Source organism: Haemaphysalis longicornis, unplaced genomic scaffold (assembly GCF_048455015.1).
Source record: "Haemaphysalis longicornis isolate Haplotype H1 unplaced genomic scaffold, Haemaphysalis longicornis Haplotype H1 scaffold_5, whole genome shotgun sequence".
NCBI classification, from domain to species: domain Eukaryota; kingdom Metazoa; phylum Arthropoda; class Arachnida; order Ixodida; family Ixodidae; genus Haemaphysalis; species Haemaphysalis longicornis.
This window is the reverse complement of record NW_027526385.1, coordinates 77,093,736-77,116,933: the sequence shown is the minus strand read 5'-3', so window position 1 is coordinate 77,116,933 and position 23,198 is coordinate 77,093,736. Positions and strand designations below refer to the sequence as shown.

At 46.0% G+C, this 23,198-nt stretch overlaps 1 protein-coding gene across 1 annotated transcript in view; it reads left to right on the top strand.

Moving 5' to 3' along the window:
- LOC144138461 ((E3-independent) E2 ubiquitin-conjugating enzyme UBE2O-like) overlaps positions 1-23,198 on the top strand; it is a 73,136-nt gene that overhangs the window by 26,702 nt on the left and 23,236 nt on the right. Inside the window, exons 10-11 of the mRNA XM_077670745.1 lie at positions 607-709; positions 4,847-4,946. Coding sequence (XP_077526871.1) covers positions 607-709; positions 4,847-4,946 — 203 coding nt within the window. The remainder of the gene's footprint in view (positions 1-606; positions 710-4,846; positions 4,947-23,198) is intronic.

The window sequence follows — 23,198 nt, the reverse complement described above, 5'->3', positions numbered from 1 at the left end:
ATGATTCATTTTGTGGAGATGCGTGAATTTTTTTGTCCCTCCTTTTGTCGTGGGCTGCAATGTCTTGGTGGTGGAATGTAAACTGATCAAGGAATTTTTTTTTTTTTTGTAAGAGAAAGCTTTATTAGTGGAACAGATGGCGTCCTGTCAAAACACTCATGCATTTCCCCACAGACCGGTTGGCCAACTGAAAAGCTCTGATAAGACTTCTGGACACATGGTGGTGCGTGCGTGAAACCGGGCTTCCATTGTGTCCAAACGGTGACATGAAAATCGCCCCAAAAGGAGCGATTCTGCATAAGACAATACACGCATCGATCATGAAGGAGGAATACAACAGTATGCCTTTATCTCATGAACCACATATCGGTGTACATTTAGGACGTTCGTAGATGTGTTTACTTGGTGCGTAAAAGTGGGTGCGGTATTTGTTTGCGGTTTGGGTCTTCGAAGGTTTGACGATCGATGGGACGCACTTTCAAGCGAAGGTTTTGATGCACCGTTAGTGGTTGTTTTGCTGCACTTTCGATGTCAGAAAGCTTTCGCGCTTCTCTCATCTTTTGTTTGGAAGGGGAGGTAATTTTCCTTTCCCTTCTTCTTTTCCAGGACGGTTCTGTGGGGAAGGACATCCCAGCCACTGAGTTGCGGCCTTCCAGCTGGAATGCTGCCTCGGCGTTCCTTCCCGGAAAGTTTGTGGTGGAGAACATCGGTGAGGAAGCGTGCGCCTTAAAGTGCTATTTTTGTGCTCTACTCGGACAGGTGCGCTGCTTCAGTTGTGGGCGGAGTGGGAAATCACCGTAATTTCACGTGTATAACCCACCCCTGCATATAATCTGCACCCCTAAATCCAGCCCGCCGGAAAAGAAAAAAAAAATCCTGGCGTATTGCCCGCACATTTGGTACAGGAAAGGCTGCACCAAAGCTTTTGCTCAAGCAACGCATCACATACTATGGAAAGTGAAAAAGTGTATGCTATTTAGCAAATAGAATACACTGACTGCAACGCGAGTCACAATTCACTCAGTGTTACTCCTCTCGCTAGAGCTATCACCAACAGTGGTGCAATACATGGCAAATGTCACTTAATATTGAGTAAATGCAAAGTAATATCTTTTAGTCGGAAACACGATAATTCAGATTTTCTTTATTCCATCAACCACAGTGCAGTTTTGCAAGCTGCTTCCTATAAATATCTGGGTGTTCATCTAACTCTCGTGGAGTACCCACATTTCCGCCATCTGCGCAAAGGCTTCTAAATCGCTCGGTTATCTGCGACGAAATTTACGATGCGCACCAGCCCTTGTCCGCAAACATGCGTATCTAACCTTTATTCGTCCACAGCTAGAATTCGCGTCGGCAATCTGGTCCCCTCACCAAAACTACCTAATCGTCCAGCTGGAATCTATTCAAAACAGAGCCGCCAGATTTATTACACGCAAGTACGACCGTCATCTTAGCTTTACCCAAATCAAAAAAGAGTTACCACTTCAGCCTCTAGATACCCATCGCACTATCGCGCTATTATGTTTTTTTCATAAATACATAGTTCGCGTTAGACCAAACCCGCTTCCTCTTAACGCTCCAGTACGTACGTCACGACGCCTTCATAATAGTCATAGTTTCACGCGCATTTTTGGCAAGACGCTTGCTTTCAATTCATCGGCATTGCCTCGAGCAATCATGCACTGGAATGATCTTCCTCACCAAATTGCATCCATACTTAGTCAAGATAGCTTTACCGAAAATCTGCACCGACATTTTTCTTAGTAATTGTGTAATGATGAATTGCCAGAATAATATTGTTACTGTTTATGGGTGTTTTCCCCCTTGTATTTGAGTGTTTTCTGATGTTTTTGATTCCACAAAAACCCTGTGCATTTGCGATAATTGTCTGTTAAAAACGTGTATAATGTGTTTCATTTACGAATGTAAGCCGATTACCCAAACTTTATATTGTGTACTTGTCTTTTCTTCTTTTTCCCCACTATTTTTTTTTATGTTCTTTCAAAAATGTCACCCCCCTTACTCAATGCTCTTCAATGGGCCTGTGAGGTATAATAAATAAATAAATAAACAGTAGAGCTGCCATGGAAGGCTGAGTCAGTGCTACTGCATAGCAGCTTCACTGCACAACGCGCATTGCTGTGAAGCTGCATTGAAGGAAAAACCCGCTTATTATCTGCACCCCTGCTTTGCCTCTGAAATTTTCGCATTTTTGGTGTGGGTTATACGCTCGAAAATATGTGTGCAAACGCAAACGTGTCTATCCTCGAGTGTGCCTGTCGTTCCCGAAATGAGTTTCTAGTTTAGCTGTACTCCAGAACAACTTTCTGTGGCAATGCAGTCAAGGCTACGGAGGCCTTTTCGTTGCGCACCTGGAAGTAGTACAACAAAAATAATTGGCTGGCTGTAGCCTAAGCAATTCAAAAACATATAGTTCTTATGTATTAGCCTTGGATTGATAATGCGACTAAATTACTAGCCAGGATATACGAAACAGGGAGCAATATTTTTTCGATTTTCGGATTTTTTTTGCTTGCTGCTCTGTCGCCACTTGCATTGCAATGGTTCCCTTCGAAAAAAACATGGCTTCCTTGTCGACGGCCTTCGGCAGCTCGCAACTCCGCATAGGATTTTTAAGAAACTGAGAAGCAAACACTGTCAGAACAAACGAAGCAAGTGGTTTGTGAAGTGTATGACTGATGGACTGATGCAACCGAGACTCTCTGTCGTTTCCACAATCTGTTCGGTTAGCCAGTCTGTTGGCGTAAGCGAGCGTGTGCGTAAGCGTGCGTGCGTGTTGCTCTTTCGGTATACTGCGCCCGCGCTAAGTAAGTACACTGCACATGTTTGTGGTGGTGGTGCCGAGCTTTGAGCTCGGTAAGAGTTTACAAATCAGTGCATGTTGTCAAAACTGCAGTGCTGGAAAAATTCTCTTCACTTCTGAATGATAGAGACTTGGGCATAGCTATAGTCCACGGTCGGTCTAAGTTCTCCAGTCGAAGCGTTCACTTGTGTTTACAAACAATTGAGGCGTGGGAAAGGAGACCCCAATATGCCTGCATGCTTGGTGATCATGGTTCAGCACATTCAACCATGGAGCCCAAGCAAAGAAAATGAACTGCATCAAATGCGCATCTGTCACGCCGAAACTGAAACTGAAACCGAAACCACTTTAGTTGGGAACTACTTTGGTGCAGTAGCACAGAGCAGTTAGCTCCCCCTCCCCCCATAGCTTTCTCTCCATTACACAGAATTTTGTCCCTGAGTATACCGTATTTTCGTGCGTATATCCCGCCCCTGCATACAATCCGCACCCCGCTTTCAGCTTGCCGGAAAATAAAAAGAATTCCCCGCGAATTGCCCACACATTTGGTACAGGAAAGGCTGCACCAAAGCTACTGCTCAAGCAACACATCACATACCATGTAGACAGAAGAAGCGTATACATTCTAGTCCACTTATAACATTATCCAAGTGCCAAGAAAATCCCATCGTTATAATCGATGATTGTTATATGCGGGTTGCTAAATAAAAAGACAGCAGAGCTCAAAACATTTTATTTGCAGGCAAGCAAGGTTGCACTGCTACCTATTTGTAAAAAAAAAGCCATACTCGGTCAGCTTTGTTTGCTGCACATGAAGCTGGCGCACATCTTTTTCAAGAGCATCTATAGGTGCTTCACTTAGTCTCTTAGAGACAGTCATGCGTTGGGCCTCCTGCGAAGGTGCTACCCGAGTAGGCGGTGCAACCGCGTCGTCAGAGTTGTCACTGCCACCGCTGTCCGCAGCACGTATCCGCGCAACGATTGCTTCTTCAGTGAGGCACTCAGACATTTCCAAAACATCAGCCCTGACGTCTGATCTGCGGAAAAACGGAGGTAGTTGAAAAGGCACCCAGTCAAATTCAAAGCAGCAGGCACGGGGACGGGGCCAAAGCAGCGGCATCGGGAGGGGTGTTTGGAAGGAGAACTGTTCCCCTCCTCCTCTCGAGGGGTGGACGGGATGCGAGGCCCATCACGGTGCATGGTGTCGGCGTGGTTGGCGTGGAGAGCCGGCGGCAGCTCGCATTTTCGGTGCTTGCTGTAACCCGATTCAATCGTTATATCCGATATCGGGGCACTGGAGCATTGTAATAAGCGGTTTATTTTTCCATAGAAAGCATACATAAGCGGGCGGTGCCATAGCGGTTCATCGCTATATCCGATATATTGTTATAAACGGTATCGTTATAAGTGGACTCGACTGTAGTTAGCAAGTAGAATGCACTGACCACAAGGCAAAAGTCACAATTCACTCTGTATTTCACAATTCCCAGCGCTGTAGAGAATTTCTTGTGGTGATGTTGCGCAGATTCGTGGGTTTATAGGTCTTTCGTTGAATTGTTACAGTGCGCTCGTCCTGCTTTTTTTCCCTTGCCCTGTTCTGTTTTGCGCAATCGCTGCCATGGAAGGCTTAGTCAGTGTTAATGCGTAGGAGCTTCACGGCACAACATGCATTGCCGTGAAGCTGCACTAAAGGCACGTGAAGCTGCACGTGAAGCCGCATATTATTTGCACCCCCTACTTTGCCACTGAAAGTTTCGCATTTTCAGTGTGGGTTTACGCGTGAAAATACGGTAGCTTGTTTCTGGTGTAGGAGTTTGGATGTGTGGTTTTGGATCGGCACATTCTCTTCATACCTCAACAGTGGTGTTGTAAGATTGGGTTGCCCAGTAAGCCAGCATTCGGTGCGTATTCTGAAGCAGTGGCACAGTTTCACTAATGAGCGGGGACTTATCGGGGCCCACTTGGAAAAGTCGTTCAAAATCAGTGGTAAGTGCTGAGCTGGCTGTGTTTTCTTTGCAGACAATGCGCCGCTCGACCGGTATGGTGTGGTCAAGTCGTTTGATTCCCCCGCAAAGACCGCCGTGATCGGCTTGTTCAAGATAAACTCCGGGAACGTCAAGTGAGTGGCGTGTTCGCGTGGTGCCAGGTTTCTGTGGGTATTTTTATGCTGGGTTTGCTCTTTTATGTCATGCCACAATGTATGCTCAAAGGGAATACCGTATTGACTCGTGCAATGATTGCACTTTTTTGTGTTTTTTTTTTTTTTTTCAAAACTGATGCAAATACACAGGGAAAAATTTTTGCAAAACATTTTTGAGCACAGAAAACGAAAGCAAGTTGTGCGTAAAATTTTTTACAATAGTTCTCGTGAACATAATACAAATAATAAATAGAAACATAATGAAAACGCCGCACACCGCCGCCAGCCTCTTACCAAAGTGACGCAAAATGCTTGTTTTCATGTATTACCGAACACACAGGTATGAGGTGACAACAGTTAGGCCATAAAGTGGCTGCCACTGTTACAGTGCCTGACATCAAAACAGACATGGTGGCCAACTCGGGAAGCTGAGTGCGTTTTTTTCTGTCTTGAGTATATTATCTGCATTTAGTGAGAGTTCCTTTCTTATCAATACTGAACGCATGCTTGTCGATATCGCTAATATTGGCAAGTCTGCGGCAATAACGTAGCCATGTGCCCTTCGAAAGAGAAGGAAAAAGGGGTACGCACGTCCATCATCAGCTAGACTTTGCACACATACGACATATTGCTGTGGCTAGTTCAGGGTGCGTTCATTGCGCAGGAAATAAAAAAAACGAACTTGGACGACATACTTACGGGGTGCGATCATTACGCGGGTGCGATCATTATTCGAGTAAGTACGATAGGTGTTTTTTGAGGTGTACTCTTTTGAAGTGTGCTATTCTCGTGTGGGCTTGCTTGCTCTGCTGGTCTACTGAAGTGCTAACGAAAGAATCCTATCAGAATGATGCCCATCTGGGCTGGTTGGGGTGTTGTCTTAGTGTAGTTCAGGGTACTCTTTCCGGACAAGACATTAAAAAGGAAACATGGGCAAGTTACTGTTTGGGTCTTCATTTACGTCCCTTTTTTAGTTGTAACACTCAGTACTCTGCCATGCTTAGCGAGGGGCATGCTTTCTAACTTGGGAAAAGAGTAGGTGGTAGCACAAACAATGGAATGGGAGGAATGGCAAACCGGAGACAACACACATGCGCTTCAATGTGCATTAAGTGCGCTGTGCCCATGTGGCCTTTTGCTGAAGTTGCACGGTGATCTTTTTAACGTCATTGAAACACACCGAGTAAAACGTGACTTAGCAGTGAACGCGTTGGCCCTTATATACGCATATTGTATTTACTGGCTTAATAATGAACTCACTTTTTTTTCCGGAAAATTTGGCATGAATTTGGGGGGGAGGGTTCATTATGCGGGAAGAAGTTGCGACAGATTTCTGAAAATTGAGATTTCATGCAATAAAGATGCAAAGAGAAGGGCTGTCAGATATTTACCTTTTGAGTAAAAACAGGTAGGTATGTAACCAAGTTTTTTTTATCCACAACAAGCTAGTGGCCCCCTGCTCGCCATTGTCCCCCTACTTGCCATTGAAGCTGTCCTCCTTACTGAAGTCGCTTGCAACTTCATGTTTTTCATCGTCCCACAGCGCATCACCTTCCGTGCCATCAAGGCAGTCCAGAACTTCTTTTTCTACACTGGGAAACATGCCTTCTTTGGGTCCATGAAACACACGGCGATTCCTGTTCATCGCCCAAACCTCCTCTTTCCGCTTCCTCCTGTACATGCACTGTGTCAGCACTGAAATTCTGCCCAGCCACGCGGTTTCCATATGCTTCAACGCATGCTCCAAAGTCTTCAGTTTAAAACCTGCTATGCAGCTCGTGTACTAGGCCACGCACCAGGAGCACAAAAAAAAATGTTAGAACACAGCTGAACTGTTAACAAAACCATGGCACGTAATGGCGAAGTTGCTGAACAGCACAGAGCAGGGAAGGAGTGGGGCTTTCTGTCACGCAAGAAGGTTACTTGTGTTCAGCAGGTGGCACTCCGCAAGCGTGCTATTTTTAAATTGTGAACCACAGGGTTCGCGCTTGCGTCTCCGGCTTGTATTCTGTGGGCTAACGTACGGGATAGCAGAGGACCCCCGGCTAGCTTCGCTAGAGAACGCTACGCGTCATACACTAGCCCTGCGGAATCCGAAGACTCACGCCCGGGTTCGAGTACTCACATGTGGCAGACAGGCTCCGGCAATCCCAAATGAGGCTTTATTGCCAGGGCATATACCAGACAACACGACTATTGCTCGCGGGGAGACAGTGGCTCCTGTCGCTCGCTCAAGCCGCTGGACTCGGGCCTCGATATCCGTCATCACGGCCGCGGGAGCAGGGGAGGCATCCCGTGGCGACCGATCAGGGCAGAATCTCTCGGCAGAGTCCGTGGAGCCAACTGGGTTCACCGTCATCGGGGCATTCGGCGTAGGCACTGCCGAGCCAACCGGCTCCGACCAAATCGCCCAGTCGACTTCCCGGCGAAGCGCCCGTTCGTCCCGCAGGTCAGCTTGGAGGGGAGAGGAGATCTTCCCCAGGTCGGGGAGAGGGTGGCGCGAAGGAAGGTGGCAAACTGGTCCTCCTTCCCCCGCTCCCTCGCGCACACGTTCGCGGCGAGCCGGTTCGGCGCGCGCACAGGGTCATGAAGAGGTCATGACTGACGTGACGCGCCGGCTGCCCAAAATGGCGGCTCCCAGCTCGCGAAAACATGTGCAGGCGAGGCGTTGGGAAGCAAGGGTCCCCACAATTCCTACCCCAGCTGTATGCTTTGGTGGAGTGCGCCGTAAAGTGGATGCCGTTTTCGCGCAACTCGCCGCTATCGCGGGTTCAAATTTCACTTGCGACGCCATCTGCGCAGCGAAATGTAGACGAACGATGATGAAATCGAAAAAGGAGTTGCCAACAAATATGCCAGATGGTGTTAGTTGTCACAAGGTGCTGTTTTTAGCTTTCACAGGGCAATGGACCTCTCCCTGTATGTAAACACCATGACGTCAAGAAGCGCACGTGCGCGACGGGTGGCGCCTACTGGCGGCCGCGAAATGCGGCTTCGGTTGGCAGAACGCGGCTGCGGCGCCGGCCCGGCCTGGCCGCGCGGTGCCCACAAGGAATGATGTGCCGATGGTTCGGGCCGCGCTATTACGTTTCGTCTACTTTCCAACGGGGGCGTGGCCCTCGGGGCCGCTGACATCTCTGACGTCAACGGCGCGGCGCCGTCACATCCGCTGCACGCTTTGCAGTGGCAGCATCTGCCCCAAATAAATTTGACGATTTACCTGTAGAACTCCTAAACTGTAAACGAGAACATATGCGCTTTTGAGATGATTACGTTAGGCACCGAAAAATTTTTGAATCCACGCCCGCATCCATTGCGAAGTCACGCTCTAGTCTAGCCGATCCGCTGAGTGAAGAAAAATGTCGTGCACTGTGTATGCTGTAGCTGCTGCGCCGTAAAGTTTCGCTGAGCTGTGCCAGCTGTGCTACCACATAACCCCTCGCTGGGTTGGGTGGGTGGTGGACTGTGATGAAAGTGTGCCGTGTGCTTCATAAGCCGTTGTATTGTGAGATGCTGAGAAACCGTGCGAGATTCCCAACCAACTTTCCGAACATGCGATCGTCCATTTCATCGTCAAAGGATTTACTGCGTGACTTGATGTGTTCGCTTCTTTTTTGCTTTTTATTTACGCATCACGGTGTGCTCGACGCCTGAGCGAGCATGTTTCGTATGCCCAAACGCATCGCCGCATACCTTATGGTTTTCTTACCGACCAAGGCGGAGTGGCACTGTGTTCGTGTATCCTCTCTGCAGGCATCAAACAAAGCTTATCATCTCAGGCTAATCAAGCGTACAAGGTTCCCACTAGTTGAATACGTTGAATAATGCCTTTAACAAAAAATAGCGTGTAGTACTTCCTAAATTAAAAGATAATGCCGACGCCGGCGCCGCTCTTTTTCGTATTGTAGCAAGCACACTTGTTTAATTCAAATATATTGCACTATTGTCCAGTTTTGAATATGCTTTTGTTTCCCTTTTAAATTGCGTGAAGTTTCTAATAACTATGTATTAGTAGCTTTTTGCGAAACTGCGGCTTGCGTTAACATGCGTGCTACGAGGCTTTCGGCTGCGGTGGCATGCCTGCGGTGGGAACCGCTGTGTCGTTCCAGTTTCTGGTGCTTCAGGCATGTAATTTGACTGCTGGTAAGCTGCCTGCTTTCTGTCCGGGAATTGGAATGTAGTGTGCCAGCTCTGTCAAGCAACTGTTGGTGGGTGAGCCTCTTACCGGCAGTTGTGGAAAGCCAAATATCGTGCTGTGCTTCGTAACTCCTGAAAAAGTGGTGCGCAGCATTGTTATCTTTTGTGAACGCTTCTTTTTTTTGTGGGATAGAGGCATTCAGTGGGCAGGTGCCGTGCGTGACGTTGACTGTTCTAGATGACGAACAGCTGTATTGCTTTCATTGCCGATGTGCTTCAAGCTGTACCCAAAAGGTCGACATGTCAACAGTGGACCTGTATTGTCTAATACTAATCGGCGCTTCCTGTATGTAGGCCAACCCACTAAGTTTCTCTGTATTTGTCTCATGCGTTAGCAAACAAATACCAATTGAGCTATTTAAATCCAGCCCTGTAAAACCGGCTTCACTAAGCACAAACGCATTGCTAGAAAGACATCTAATAAGGGGAAATATAAGCAGTGTGACAACAAAATGTGGGGTTCCAAAGACTTTTTTAAATGCCCAATTAGTGCATTACGTCACACTTTTTATTCCTATCGGGTCTGAAGGTACGAGTCTCTCATAATTACGCATGTTAATTTGCCTGATTATGTGTTTACATAGCATGTATTACGTACTGCCCTTTTTTTCATTAAGGGCCGACTTGCCAAAGAATGCTGACACATTAACACTGTTACACTTCTCGTCATTGAATTTTTTAGTGAAAAGAACTGCTGAAATGACCCCTTAAATGCTGCTCATCCGATACCGTTTTCACAATTTTCACATCAGTTCTTACAGTGTCCACCATGTGCCCCTAGCATACAGCCAAAGACTTGTTGAGGCATGCACAAAAAATTTTGATGCATATCAAATAATTGGGTACCACTGCATAGTTACATGTTCTCTGAGCATGCCTAGACTGGAGCTCTCCATTGCACAGTACTGGTTTGGTGCATAAGGGTGTGAATTTTGTGAAGCAACCAGTCTCGCAAAAACAACTTTATTTTATGTTAGCTGAAAGTCTGGTTTCTGATTACTCTGATCGCTGATTACTGTGGTTTCTGTTGGCGCCACGTGCTCGGTCTTGAAGAAAAATTTCGAGTATGGCAGGCAGTGTGATAAGCGAATAACAAAAAATGGGGCAGCTGTCTGCTCTTCGAACAGCCTAGCAAAAATGACGGCAGCAGCGGCCTTTGCTTAGTGCGCATGCGGCCACTTTCGCCGAGTTTGCCGTATCACTCCATCACGAGGCGCTGATCGACCGAACGGTCGATGCTCCGGTGTTATTGGTAAAAAATTGGACGGGTGTACATTGTTGGCAGCTGTTTGTCTTGTGTTGCTCTCCGATAGTACATCTTAGGCACCTGTTTGTTTTGTGTCACTTATTGATTTTGTTTAGCTGGACTTGACCTGCCACCAATTATTTCTAATATTTTAGGACGTTCAGTTTCCATTTTTAATGTTTGTTTGCACTGCCTGTGATGTGTAAGGCGGCAAATGTGGCTATTAAACACAGATTTCCTGGGCACATTATTCTCACCATATTGCACATAGCTTGTTCTTAGCTTATGAACCTATGATTCCAAGCTATTGCCTTCAAACCTACCGCAAAAACGTTAGTTATACCGGGGTGTCAGCTCAGACCAAGTTATGAATCTATGTGGTACTGAGGATTCTTTCAGGCATGCCGCTTGTTGCATTTTAAGTTGTCGGATACACAGAGATAACCCAGATGAAGAGAAGGACGGACCAAGGGGGCAGCCTTAGTCTGAACAAGGAAGTCGAGGATGGTGCCTGGAACGCCGAGAAGGAAGAAGTCGGGGGATACTGAACCGGCCTATCGTGTCCAGTCGGTGAGACCAACGTTGGTGACCACAATGTGGAGAAGGCATTGTTATAATCCGGAAAGAAGAATGCTTTAGCTGAAAGTAAAGAACAGCTCGTCAGCAACAAAACACAAAGCTTTTAAATGAAGCAAAGACGGTGTTGGATACTCCTGATGTGGAAAGTTCAGGCTCACTCATAGAGTGGCTGCAGTCCAACAACAATGAGTTGAGCAAGCTGAATGCCGAGGTAAAAAATGTTTACCTGACGACGAGTTCGACATACAGTAGAATCTCGATAAACGGAAATCGCTTAAACGGAATTGCCGCATAAACGGAACAGTCGCCTGTAAGTTGGTTGGTTTTGTATTCAGATAACGCAAAAAAACTCTCGGTAATCAGAACTAAAATTTCCGCGCCACCGTGTAAACGGAACTAGAAATGGAACTTCTTATGAAACCCATCGGGATGAGAATCAGCTTTCTACGCTTCCGGCTGTTTTGTTTTTGTTTGTTTTTCTTCCATGTTTTTTTTTTACCTCATTGGTCTCGTAAGCCTCATCTCATTAGTGGTCAGCCGTATTAGCGCAACGAATGCAACATCGCAGTTCTTGTTCCAGTCGTTTGGTCTCGATTCAAGGCGGTCAGGTTACAGGGCTTAGCTCCTTCTGCCTTGTTTGTGCCATCGTGGTGCTATTCGCGCTTCATTACCGCGTTGCCATATTCTACATTCAGTGGCTCGTAATACTCGCGAAGTTGAGGCCTCTAACCTCCGTGAAGACGCAGTTTCAAGGACTCAAAGATAATTGATGCATTTTGTAGTGCACAGCGACTAATTGTTGCCAAATCAACTTTGTAAATGCTGTGCCTAAACCTTTTTTTAGTTTTCTTGCTTTCTAAAAAACTATCAGCTACATTCACCTCCTAGTGCTTAGAGTTCCATGAAGTGGTATGAAGAGTGCGCACGTACACAAATGTGCACTTTTACACATCTATCTCAGTAAACGGAACTCCTGTTAAACGGAACTCATTTTTTTTCGGTTCCGTCTATCGAGAGTCTGCTGTAATTATGAGGTACGATGACGCCACCGAAGGCATGCTGGGCTAGCTAAAGGCTAAGAAGAGAACGGAGTGTAATTAGGATTAATGATTAATAAATACATATTACAACAACAAGAGATCGCTATGGAATGGTCAACGGCTGCCGGGATCGACAGCCCCAGCACCTTCTGTAGTGTATTCTCAGAGTGACGAGTGTCATCTCCATGGAAGCTCCATGAAGCTCCCAATGCTGCAGCTCCAAACATTTAGTGGGGAGTTGTGCCAGTGGCTCAGCTTTTGGATGCAGTTTAAAGGAGCCATGAAGACAAATACGAAGACAAAGTTAGATGGGCAGATGAGATCAACAAGTTTGCAGAGATAAATTGGTCACATTTGGCACAGGACCAGGGGAATTGGAGAATAATGAGAGAGGCCTTTGCCCTGCAGTGGGCGTAGACAGGCTGGTGATGAAGACAAATACAAGTTTATTTGATTCGAAAGATTTCGTGTTTTATCGTGCCCCAGCGCTTGTCCGGATGTGAACGATGCTTTATTCATTGAGAAATTAAGTTAAAATTTTGATTTTCCCACTAAATTGTGCGTTTTCGTGGTCTGCAATGACATCACAGGAGCCGACGTCTCTGCAGCCGATTGGGAAGCCTTGTTTACCGGTTATTGAACCTAGATGGCACCATCATACAGTTGCAAGCCATTTTCTGCCTTTGGTTTGTTTTTGACCGCATTTAAACCGGGCTTGTTTTTGTTCAGGGAGAAAAGAATCGTTTTGTGAAACATAGTGCTCGCTTGACAGATATGGTCGCATAAGACACCGTTGCTTGTGTCAATCGGCCAGTGTCGTCAAGCCTCGCAGTCCTGTGCAGCTACACCAAGCATAGTGTGCACAGTACCAACAGCAGTACGCATCGGTACTTCTGTGTGCTTTCATAACTTCCACTGTTTGTCCGCCCATTATTACTACTTTAAAAAGAATGTGCACTAAAATTAAGCGCAAATAGCTCGTTCACCAAGCTTATAAGCTCTGTCTAATTTGCGTTTGCTTTTGCCGGCCTCCACCAATCCCAGAGCTGGCTGGTATGACATCATAGGTTCTGTTGTGGAAAATGAGCTAGTGAGTCGCATGGCCATTCTCTTTTTTCCTAATAACATAGCTTTTTGAGCGAAGTTTATGTAAAGTGGTGTCAGTATGATTCTAACGAGGCAATCGTTTGAATGAACCAAACTTGTGTTTTCTCTTCATGGCTCCTTTAAGGCAGCCATCCACAAAAATCCCAGCCTGAACAGTAGACAGAAGTTTCATTACCTTTGGTCGCTGCTGCATCCATTGCCAGACTGCAACCGATGTTACCCAGACGCCGTGGAAATTCTATTGCGACACTTTGGTGACACGCCGGATTGTACAGGAACATCTGGTACAGCTTCGATCGCTCCCTTCAGTGGTGTCATCGAATAATGTTGGCGGGCTCCAGCGAATGCTGGACCACGTGCAGTGTCACGTGCGTGGTCTGGCAGCCTTGAAGGTTTCTTCACACGTACTTTACGATGATGACAAGCGTGCTTCTGACATTTTAAGCAAACACTACATCGCAGTGGGTGGCTAAGGCGTTGTGCAGCTGAGCCCAAGGACGTGGGTTTGATTCCTGGCCGCGGCGGCCGCTTTTCTAATGGAGGCAAAATGCAAAAATGCCTGTGTTCGAGATTTTAGTGTGCGTTAAAGATCCCCAGGTGGTCAAAATTAATCCAGAGCCTTCCACTGCAGTGTGCCTCATCGCCTGTGTAGCGTTGGCTCGTTAAACCCCATAATCAGGTCGCGTGGGTTTGTCGTATGCGGCAACAGTGTTGTTTTCGAATAAAGTTGCATAGATTACATAAAGCGTCACTGTAGTTTGGTTCCGTCAGACGTAAATTTTCTTACTTGACCTTTAATTGAACGTAACTTCCATTTACATTTACTTATTTATACATTTGTTTACAACACTGCTGGCCCTTGCAGGTTTCAGCAGGGGTAAAAGGTGAACAATACACGTACGTCCTCATAAAAAACAAATCTAGCTGCCCTTCAAAGTTTTCAGAGGATTTGCATCTTGTGAACATTTTGGGAGAAAGAATTTCAATGCACCATTGTACAAGAAACAATTTTTATCAATTTGTGGTGCATACGACTGAACGAATGGATTCAATTTCTGGTTCTGTCAGATGGGAGTAATTCTTTACTGTAGATGTCAGGTTACATCAGACGTAACTTGAAGCATATGAATAAGGTTACATCGGACATAATTTTAACTTTTCATATTGGGTTACATCAAATACATCCGGCTAAATTTTTTGCATGGCATGTGTTTTAAAGTCAGCTTCTTCTGAAACAAACAAGCCATACAAAACAGCCCGACAAACTAAAGCGCATGTATATTTATAAGTAACTTTAGCCATAACACACTGTTTCTCAATATGGCATGGGTCTACATATTTAATCGAGTTGGTAAATACATGGAAAATATATAGCTGTCATTCAGCAATATTCTGGTTTGCCTTGACAGGATGCATTGCCGATGATCAAAAACCAAGGCTAGCATTCTAATTGTGTGACACTCAGTTCTTAGCTAGGCTGAAGACAGCTTTTTTTTACTTCTACTTTTCTATGGTTTAATAGTTAATTTCAGTGTCTGTCAACATCCTCAAGGCCTGCAGGACAGCACCACTTCTTGTACATGAGTTTGGCTTAAAGCATTTGAAAGAAGTGGTTTATCCAATTTTTTTTAATAAAGAAAGGAAGTCAAGGAGATAACAAAAAAGAAAAGGACTCTCACTTCCAAAGACATGCTATCACGCTTCAATGCATAATGGGAAGAATGTACAAAAACTGAAAGATGTCATGCAGGAACATCAAAATGTATGCGCTCACTTGTGTCGGTGGGCCATGTGGAAGAATATTTACATAAGCAGTGTGCATAGTACCACTAATGCGTCCTGCCGGTGACAAGATATGGGGCAGAAACGGCGGCTTGCTTTAAGAACCAGAAAGAAAACTAATGTTGCCTCAATATGCCATGAAATGAAGAACGTTGGGAGTAATGCTTAGGGTCAGGAAAAGAGCGGCTTTGGATGGGGAAACAAATTCGCGTGTAGGATAGTATGTATAGTTAAAGTTACATAAGAAAAAGTCGACTTGGGCTGGCCGTGTAATAAGATGAAATGACAACCAGTATTACCAAGGTAACTCGATGGAGAGGAGAAGTAAAAAAATTTGGGTGCAAAGAACGGACTGGGGTGGCTCAGGACAGGAGCTGTTGGAGGTTAATGGGAGAGGCCTTCCCCCTGCAGTGGACCTAAATAGGCTATTGGTGATTGATGCTGAGTATATGTGCACTTGCGTGTTTTTCCAGATGGGATGTACTAGAAAAGCAGCGTCAAGAACTGGCGACAGTCTCAAATTCAGAGCCAAACATGACGTAAAAATATCGAGTCATGTGCAACCTTCCCGTCGCAAAGCAAAAGGTAGATTTGATGCTGCAAAAAATTGCAACCAATGCATTTGAACAGTGAAAATGAACCTACACGGCACTCTTTCAATGGCATTACTTTTAGACAGATGCTCAATTTGACACGACAGACTACATGTAAAATTGGCTTGGTTGTGCCTATTAAAGGCTGGCTTTCAGTTTTTAGTGCCTATTGTTGCACCTAAATTTTCGTTTTAGTTCTGAAAAGTTTGCTTGGCAAGTGTCAAATGTTTGATCTTGCTTAGAGCTTTTCATTTTCATTTTTGTAAACAAAGCAACGTCACCGATAAAAAATTTACCACAAGGCTGAATTTTGCCTGTCAACTTTCTTTAGAGGGACATTAAAAGCTAAATATTTTACTTGAACTGTTGGAACTGAAGTTTTAATTCTGCTTTGCGACCGATGACGCTTTGTTTGCAGGGAATTAAAAAAATTGTGCAGCACTTGCTTCATTTCCCTCCCATCTTGCATGATGCAGCAGAATGTGTATGAACTGCCATGTAGTTCTTGGTAAAACTTAAGCAGGTTTGGCCCCTTTTACAGAAACTGTGTGAACGATCACAGTTAAAGGCAAAGCTGATGCCTAACTTAGTTGCCTATTTGCTAGTTGTAGTACACTACAGTTGAGCGAAAGATGTTTCATGTACTATACTTGGTCGTTATGATTTAGGGCACCCATAAAGTCAAGGCACTTGTACACAGCCATTGTGAGTGCATGTGTCGGCTTTCACTTCCACAAAAATGGTACGTTCCAATCAGTTATTCCACCGATGCATGGCTATAAGCATTACTAGTCTTTTATTGTGGTAATATTTGGCACGGAATATACCGCAAGCATTTCACACCCTGCAAGTTCTTCAACAGAGAAAATAGAGCAAAGGCAAACCATCTGTATACAGCAGGTAAGAAATGCTGTACACAATGGCTCTGGTGATTGTCATCATTTAGCAGAAAATGGGACATGAAATTGAGAGCAATAAGTTACACTTTGTTGCAACTGGTTTCGAATATCGCTGCTTCATATTTATGGTACATTAAAAAATTCTTGTAAACTGTGTACTTCAAAGCACCTTAATTGTATTTGCAGAGAGAAGGATGTTCACAGCATTTATGTTTGTAAATGCATTTACGTTTGCAAACTCCATTGGCATTACATTTCACCGAGCATCAAAAAAGAAAAGCACTGCACTTTCACTGCATAAATATACAGATAAACTAAAAAAATGTTTGGTCATCCAAATAACCTCACTGCACCAGTTCCGTGATCCCTAAGCGTTGCACAACTACAAGCTACGAGAAAGAACTGTATGGAACCCATCAGAGAGGAGGTTTGGAGGACACAAGTTTTTGTGCTAGCAGGAGCCAGTGCAGCCATGAATTTTGTGGAGAGCTCTACAGCTGGAGTATTGTATTGCTGCCTGAAATGCAGTGCCACACAATTATTGTTTACTAGTCACTCTTGTCCACGCTCTAATGGCTACGAAATTGAAAAGAAATGAAGGGAATTATGCGCAAAAAATTGCTTGTATTCAAGCACATTCTTTGGATATAAACAGAACAATGTAACAGTGCTGGTTAGTAAAACCAGTGGAGTTTAAAAATTTTACATGCAACATAAAAAACAATAACAGAACTTCTCTTCTGAACAGAGAAACTTTCGAGAAACTAAGCAACAGTACCAATTTGTCCAAAGGTGTACTCGCCTTTCTATTACTACTTGAAAGATTTCAGAGGGCAGCACTTGAATGCATTTTTTTTATTACTCGCGCTAACGAACTTCGGTTACCCATTCAACCCGTCGAGCCCGTGCAATTGTCTCGCCATAATCGCTGGCATTGCGCAAGCTGAGTGAGTACAGCAGGCATAAACAAATTCACACTAACATAACGGCGAAACTGCAGACTGTTTGTTAATCTTGACATGAGTTGTTCAACCAGTGTAAATCTAGTACGCTTGCTTAGCCCGAGATGAAAATCCTGGTTTCATTCTTTCAGCGCGCATACAAGAACATGTAGTTCCCCTCCGCCTTGATCACTACAAAACCCAAGATAAACGGCAATGCGTTTGGACATACGAAACATGTTCACTCATCTTAATGCGTAAATAATAATAATAATAAAAAAAGACACATCACGTCACGTAGAAAATTCCCTGGCAGTGATACGGGCAATCGCAGGCTTCAAAAAGTTTGGCTGGGGATCTCACACCATCCTTCAGCATCGGACAATGGTAAGTATTCTGAAGCACAATGCGCAATTTTTTGAAGTCACCACCACCCACCCAACCCAGCGGGCGGTTCTGGGGTTGCACGCACAGAACCGGGAGGATTTGTTGCACAGCTGGCACACACCATGGCAGCTGTCACCAGCTGGCACACAGCATTTTGAATCGGCTATAGCGTGATTGCGCAATGGATGCTGGCGTGGATTAAAAAATTTTTCGGTGCTTAACAAAATCATCGCAAAAGCACATATATTCCCGATGAACAGTTTAGAAGCTCTACAGGCGAATTTCAAAATGTATTTGGGACAGCTCCGCTGCTGCTACTGCCACTGCACAGCGTGCAGCGGATGTGACGGCTGTGTGGCCTCGACGTCAGAGACATCAGAGGCCCCAAAGGCCACGCCCCTGTTGGAAAGTAGACGAAACAGAATAGCGCGTTTCGGTTCGTCTACTTTTCCAAAAGCAGACTGTTCCAAGAGCAGACGGCCACCCCATTTTTTGTTATTCGCTTATCATACTGCCTGCCATACTCGAAATTTTAAAGACCGGGCACGTGGCGCCAACAGAAACCAGAGTAATCAGCGTTGCCAAACGCAAAGTTCGTTCAGCGCAAGGTTCGTTCAGCAACGCTGACTACTATGTTTTCAGTTGGCGCCACGTGCCCGGTCTTGAAGAAAAATTTCGAGTATGGCAGGCAGTGTGATTAGCTAATAACAAAAATCAGGGGCGGCCGTCTCCTCTCGGAACAGCCTAGCAGACAACGGCAGCAGCGGCCTTTGCTTAGTGCGCATGCGGCTACCCTCGCCGAGTTTGCCGTATCACTCCATCACGAGGCGCTGATCGACCGAACGGTCGACGCTCCGGTGCTATTGGTAAAAAATTGGGTGGGTGTACAATTGGATAGATTTTAAGTATTCAGAGAACTGCAGTCCAAGGGCTATCAGGCACAAAGCTAATCACTTTCAGCTAACATAAAATAAAGTTGTTTTTGCGAGACTGGTTGCTTCACAAAATTCACACCCTTATGCACCAAACCAGTACTTTGCAATGGAGAGCTCCAGTCTAGGCATGGTCAGAGAACATGTACAGGTGCAGTCAAAAGTAATTGGAGCACGGGAGCTGTGGCCGAACCGCATCGGAGCGCCGTGTAGGTGCACCGGCGGTAAACGAAAGGAGCAGAACACGCATGCGCGCCTGCCGACGGTGATAGCCCATCTATACTTCTCAACCCACTTCTTTTAACGCGGCTTCGAGCAAATTATTCGCAGCATACTGGTCTCAGCGATGGCGCTGATAGCATACCCACCTAAACATATTAGAAAATAAAAATTGTCATTTCAGACCCTAGCGATTACGACGCTTCTCCAGCAACTCGCGGGCGCTGAAAGTGTGTGAGCGACGCTGCCAGATACCACCTCTGCTATCAGCGCCATCGCCGAGACCAGTATGCTGCGAATAATTCACTCGAAGCCGCGTTAAAAGAAATGGGTTGAGAAGTATAGATGGGCTCTCACCGTCGGCAGGCGCGCATGCGTGTTCTGCTCCTTTCGTTTACCGCCGGTGCAGCTACACAGCGCTCCGATGCGGTTCGGCCACAGCTCTCGTGCTCCAATTACTTCTGACGGCACCTGTAACTATGCAGTGGTACCCAATTATTTGATATGCATCAAAATTTTTTGTGCATGCCTCAACAAGTCTGTGGCTGTATGCTAGGGGCACATGGTGGACACTGTAAGAACTGATGTGAAAACGGTATCGGATGAGCAGCATTTAAGGGGTCATTTCAGCAGTTCTTTTCACTAAAAAATTCAATGACGAGAAGTGTAACAGTGTTAATGTGTCAGCATTCTTTGGCAAGTCGGCCCTTAATGAAAAAAAGGGCAGTACGTAATACATGCTATGTAAACACATAATCAGGCAAATTAACATGCGTAATTATGATAGACTCGTACCTTCAGACCCGATAGGAATAAAAAGCGTGACGTAATGCACTAATTGGGTATTTAAAAAAGGCTTTGAAACCCCACATTTTGTTGTCACACTGCTTATATTTCCCCTCATTAGATGTCTTTCTAACAATGCGTTTGTGCTTAGTGAAGCCGGTTTTACAGGGCTGGATTTAAATAGTTCAATTGGTATTTGTTTGCTAACGCATGAGACAAATACAGAGAAACTTAGTGGGCTGGCCTACATACAGGAAGCGCCGATTAATATTAGACAATACAGGTCCACTGTTGACATGTCGACCTTTTGGGTACAGCATGAAGCACATCGGCAATGAAAGCAATACAGCTGTTCGTCATCTAGAACAGTCAACGTCACGCACGGCACCTGCCCACTGAATGCCTCTATCCCACAAAAAAAAGAAGCGTTCACAAAAGATAACAATGCTGCGCACCACTTTTTCAGGAGTTACGAAGCACAGCACGATATTTGGCTTTCCACAACTGCCGGTAAGAGGCTCACCCACCAACAGTTGCTTGACAGAGCTGGCACATTCCAATTCCCGGACAGAAAGCAGGCAGCTTACCAGCAGTCAAATTACATGCCTGAAGCACCAGAAACTGGAACGACACAGCGGTTCCCACCGCAGCTGACCGCAGCCGAAAGCCAGAGAACAACGAAAGCCTCGTAGCACGCATGTTAACGCAAGCCGCAGTTTCGCAAAAAGCTACTAATACATTGTTATTAGAAACTTCAAGCAATTTAAAAAGGAAACAAAAGCACATGCTTGCAGAGCGGATACACCAACACAGTGCCACTCCGCCTTGGTCGGTAGGAAAACCATAAGGTAAGCGGCGATGCGTTTGGGCATACGAAACATGCTCGCTCAGGCGTCGAGCACACCGTGATGCGTAAATAAAAAGCAAAAAAGAAGCGAACACATCAAGTCACGCAGTAAATCCTTTGACGATGAAATGGACGATCGCATGTTCGGAAAGTTGGCTGGGAATCTCGCACGGTTTCTCAGCACCTCACAATACAACGGCTTATGAAGCACACGGCGCACTTTCATCATAGTCACCACCACCCACCTAACCCAGCGAGGGGTTATGTGGTAGCACAGCTCAGCGAAACTTTACGGCGCAGCAGCTACAGCGTAGCACAGCTTGTTAATCGCACACAGTGCGCGACATTTTTCTTCGCTCAGCGGATCGGCTAGACTAGAGCGTGACTTCGCAATGGATGCGGGCGTGGATTCGAAAATTTTTCGGCGCTTAACGTAATCCTCTCAAAAGCGCATGTGTTCCCGTTTACAGTTTAGAAGTTCTACAGGTAAATCGTCAAATTTATTTGGGGCAGCTCCGTTGCTGCTACTGCCACTGCAAAGCGTGCAGCGGATGTGACGGCGGCGCGCCGTCGACGTCAGAGGCGTCAGCGGCCCCGAAGGCCACGCCCCCGTTGGAAAGTAGACGAAACGTAATAGCGCGTTCGGGCCGTCGCTGGCCGCCTACATTACAGGTGGGGGTCTAGCTATCCTAGCTGTGGACGTCGCACCTCCATGTAGCTTTCTGCCCCAACAACCTCCGCAACACTTTCGTATATGACGAGTGACGCTTTCGGATAATCAGTGCGTGACAGAACAGCATTAACGAGTCATTCTGAAGATTGGTGCGTTTGCGACGCGTTCCAAGAATGTTTTGTTATGATGCTTTATGTTAGGACACATACCAAGGAAAGTTCATTCATTGTTGTTTTCGAGGTCCGCTTAAGCTGAGCGCGGTGCCTCAGGCAGCGTATACGCTCCCTGTTCTTGGTATCTCTGCGTCGCCCCACAGAACAGGGAGTCGCCCGGAGACAGTGGCTTACGAACGATTTCATGTCGAGGGGGGAAAGGACAGGTAAAGCATGAAAAGATTAAAAAGTAAAATTAGCAGCAGCGAAACAAAAATATAGAGCAAAAACCAAAAATTATTCAAATAAAATTATCGCGATGATGTCGTGCTCATACGTAGGTAACCGATTGCTTTGTTACATTTTCCCCCAGTAAAATCGCGAAACGGCTCATCGCCATTGTGAGAGTAACATAGCAGCCACATATTGTTAGTGCGTATAGCTTGCGACAGTGGCGCTGAAATAATTATCGGTACTCATTATTTCATGATAGTTAAAGTCGGGAGGCCGCAACAAAAGAATACATTCACTGAGTCCGTTCGCTTAGGGCCAACAGATATCGAGTTTTTTCGAGATGCGTGAGCGGCCCATCTCATGCCGAAGGCATGATGCTACATGCATGTGAGCACGGCAAGCATATCAGTTTTGCCGCGTCCTTAAGGCATAATATCTTTGATCAAGGTAAAACTTTATTGCATTTACAAGCAATGAATTTTGTTCGTCTTGAACAGATCTCCCCATACGACCAAACTTGTCGTGGTCGATTTGGCGGCAGGCGGCTATCGCGGATACTTCTTCGAAACATTTATTTCGCGTAGCTAAGCAGGTCAGGCATTCATTGTATTTTTAATACAGTACTCTATCTCATCAAAACATGACAATATTTTCCAGCAAGAAAGTTTCCATCTGACCCCAACCCCCGGTACTATTTCTGCTGGTGCTGCATGATAGCAGATGGTTAATAAACAGCATCATTTCATGGCAGTAATCAGCGCGGACTGCCAATGTAGACGATATGACTGCGCTTTGAAGAACAGCAGAAGTTCGAGAATGAGAAACGTTGCTATGAGTAAGAGCGGACGATGTCACTGCTCGTGCTGCTAGCCTCTTCGGCGCATCGCGCGCATCCACAATACCTGCCGAATTTACCTGTTTGGGGACGCGGCAAAGCCTGATGCCGCTGATTTTGCTCGCACGATTTGCTTAGCCGAGAGTACAGCAACCCACCGGCATCAGAAAACCGAACACATAAACACAAACTCCGCTTTTGCGCGTGTCTAATGCAGCCTGACTGCATACGCGCCGCGCGCGGGTCCGAATGTTTTGCCAACCACCCTCCCGGCCACACCCAGCACGTGCGCACGCCGTGACGTCACGGCCGCCGCGTGACGTACCCCGGGAGAGGTCCATTGGAATCATTGGAACTCCGTGTCCGATGGCCTATGGCACTGTAACTAAAGAGTTAAAGGCCAATTGCACTCAAACTTTCGACCTCTTGAAAACCCTATTTCTGCATAGTCTGCTGAAAAAGAAATCAAGCCTGCAAAATACAACAGCTGAAATACGGGCGTGGACGCTGCAAGCGGCCAGCAAAAATCGGCGACTTTGAAAGCAAAACCGAGGAGAGTATGGCCATTAAAATGGCTTTTCAGCCGTCCAGCGAGCGGCCAGACGGTCGCCAGCTCGGGAAAAAGTCTGCGCGCAAGTTCTACGCGCGCGGGGAAGCATGTGGGCGCAGCAGAGCTCGGTGTGTTCTCCAGCTGCAAGGCTGGCCAGAGGAAGAAGCTCCCGTTGGCTTGAGCGTCACAGGCGAGTCATGGCTATTTACGCGATCCGCTGGCAGGTGCAGCG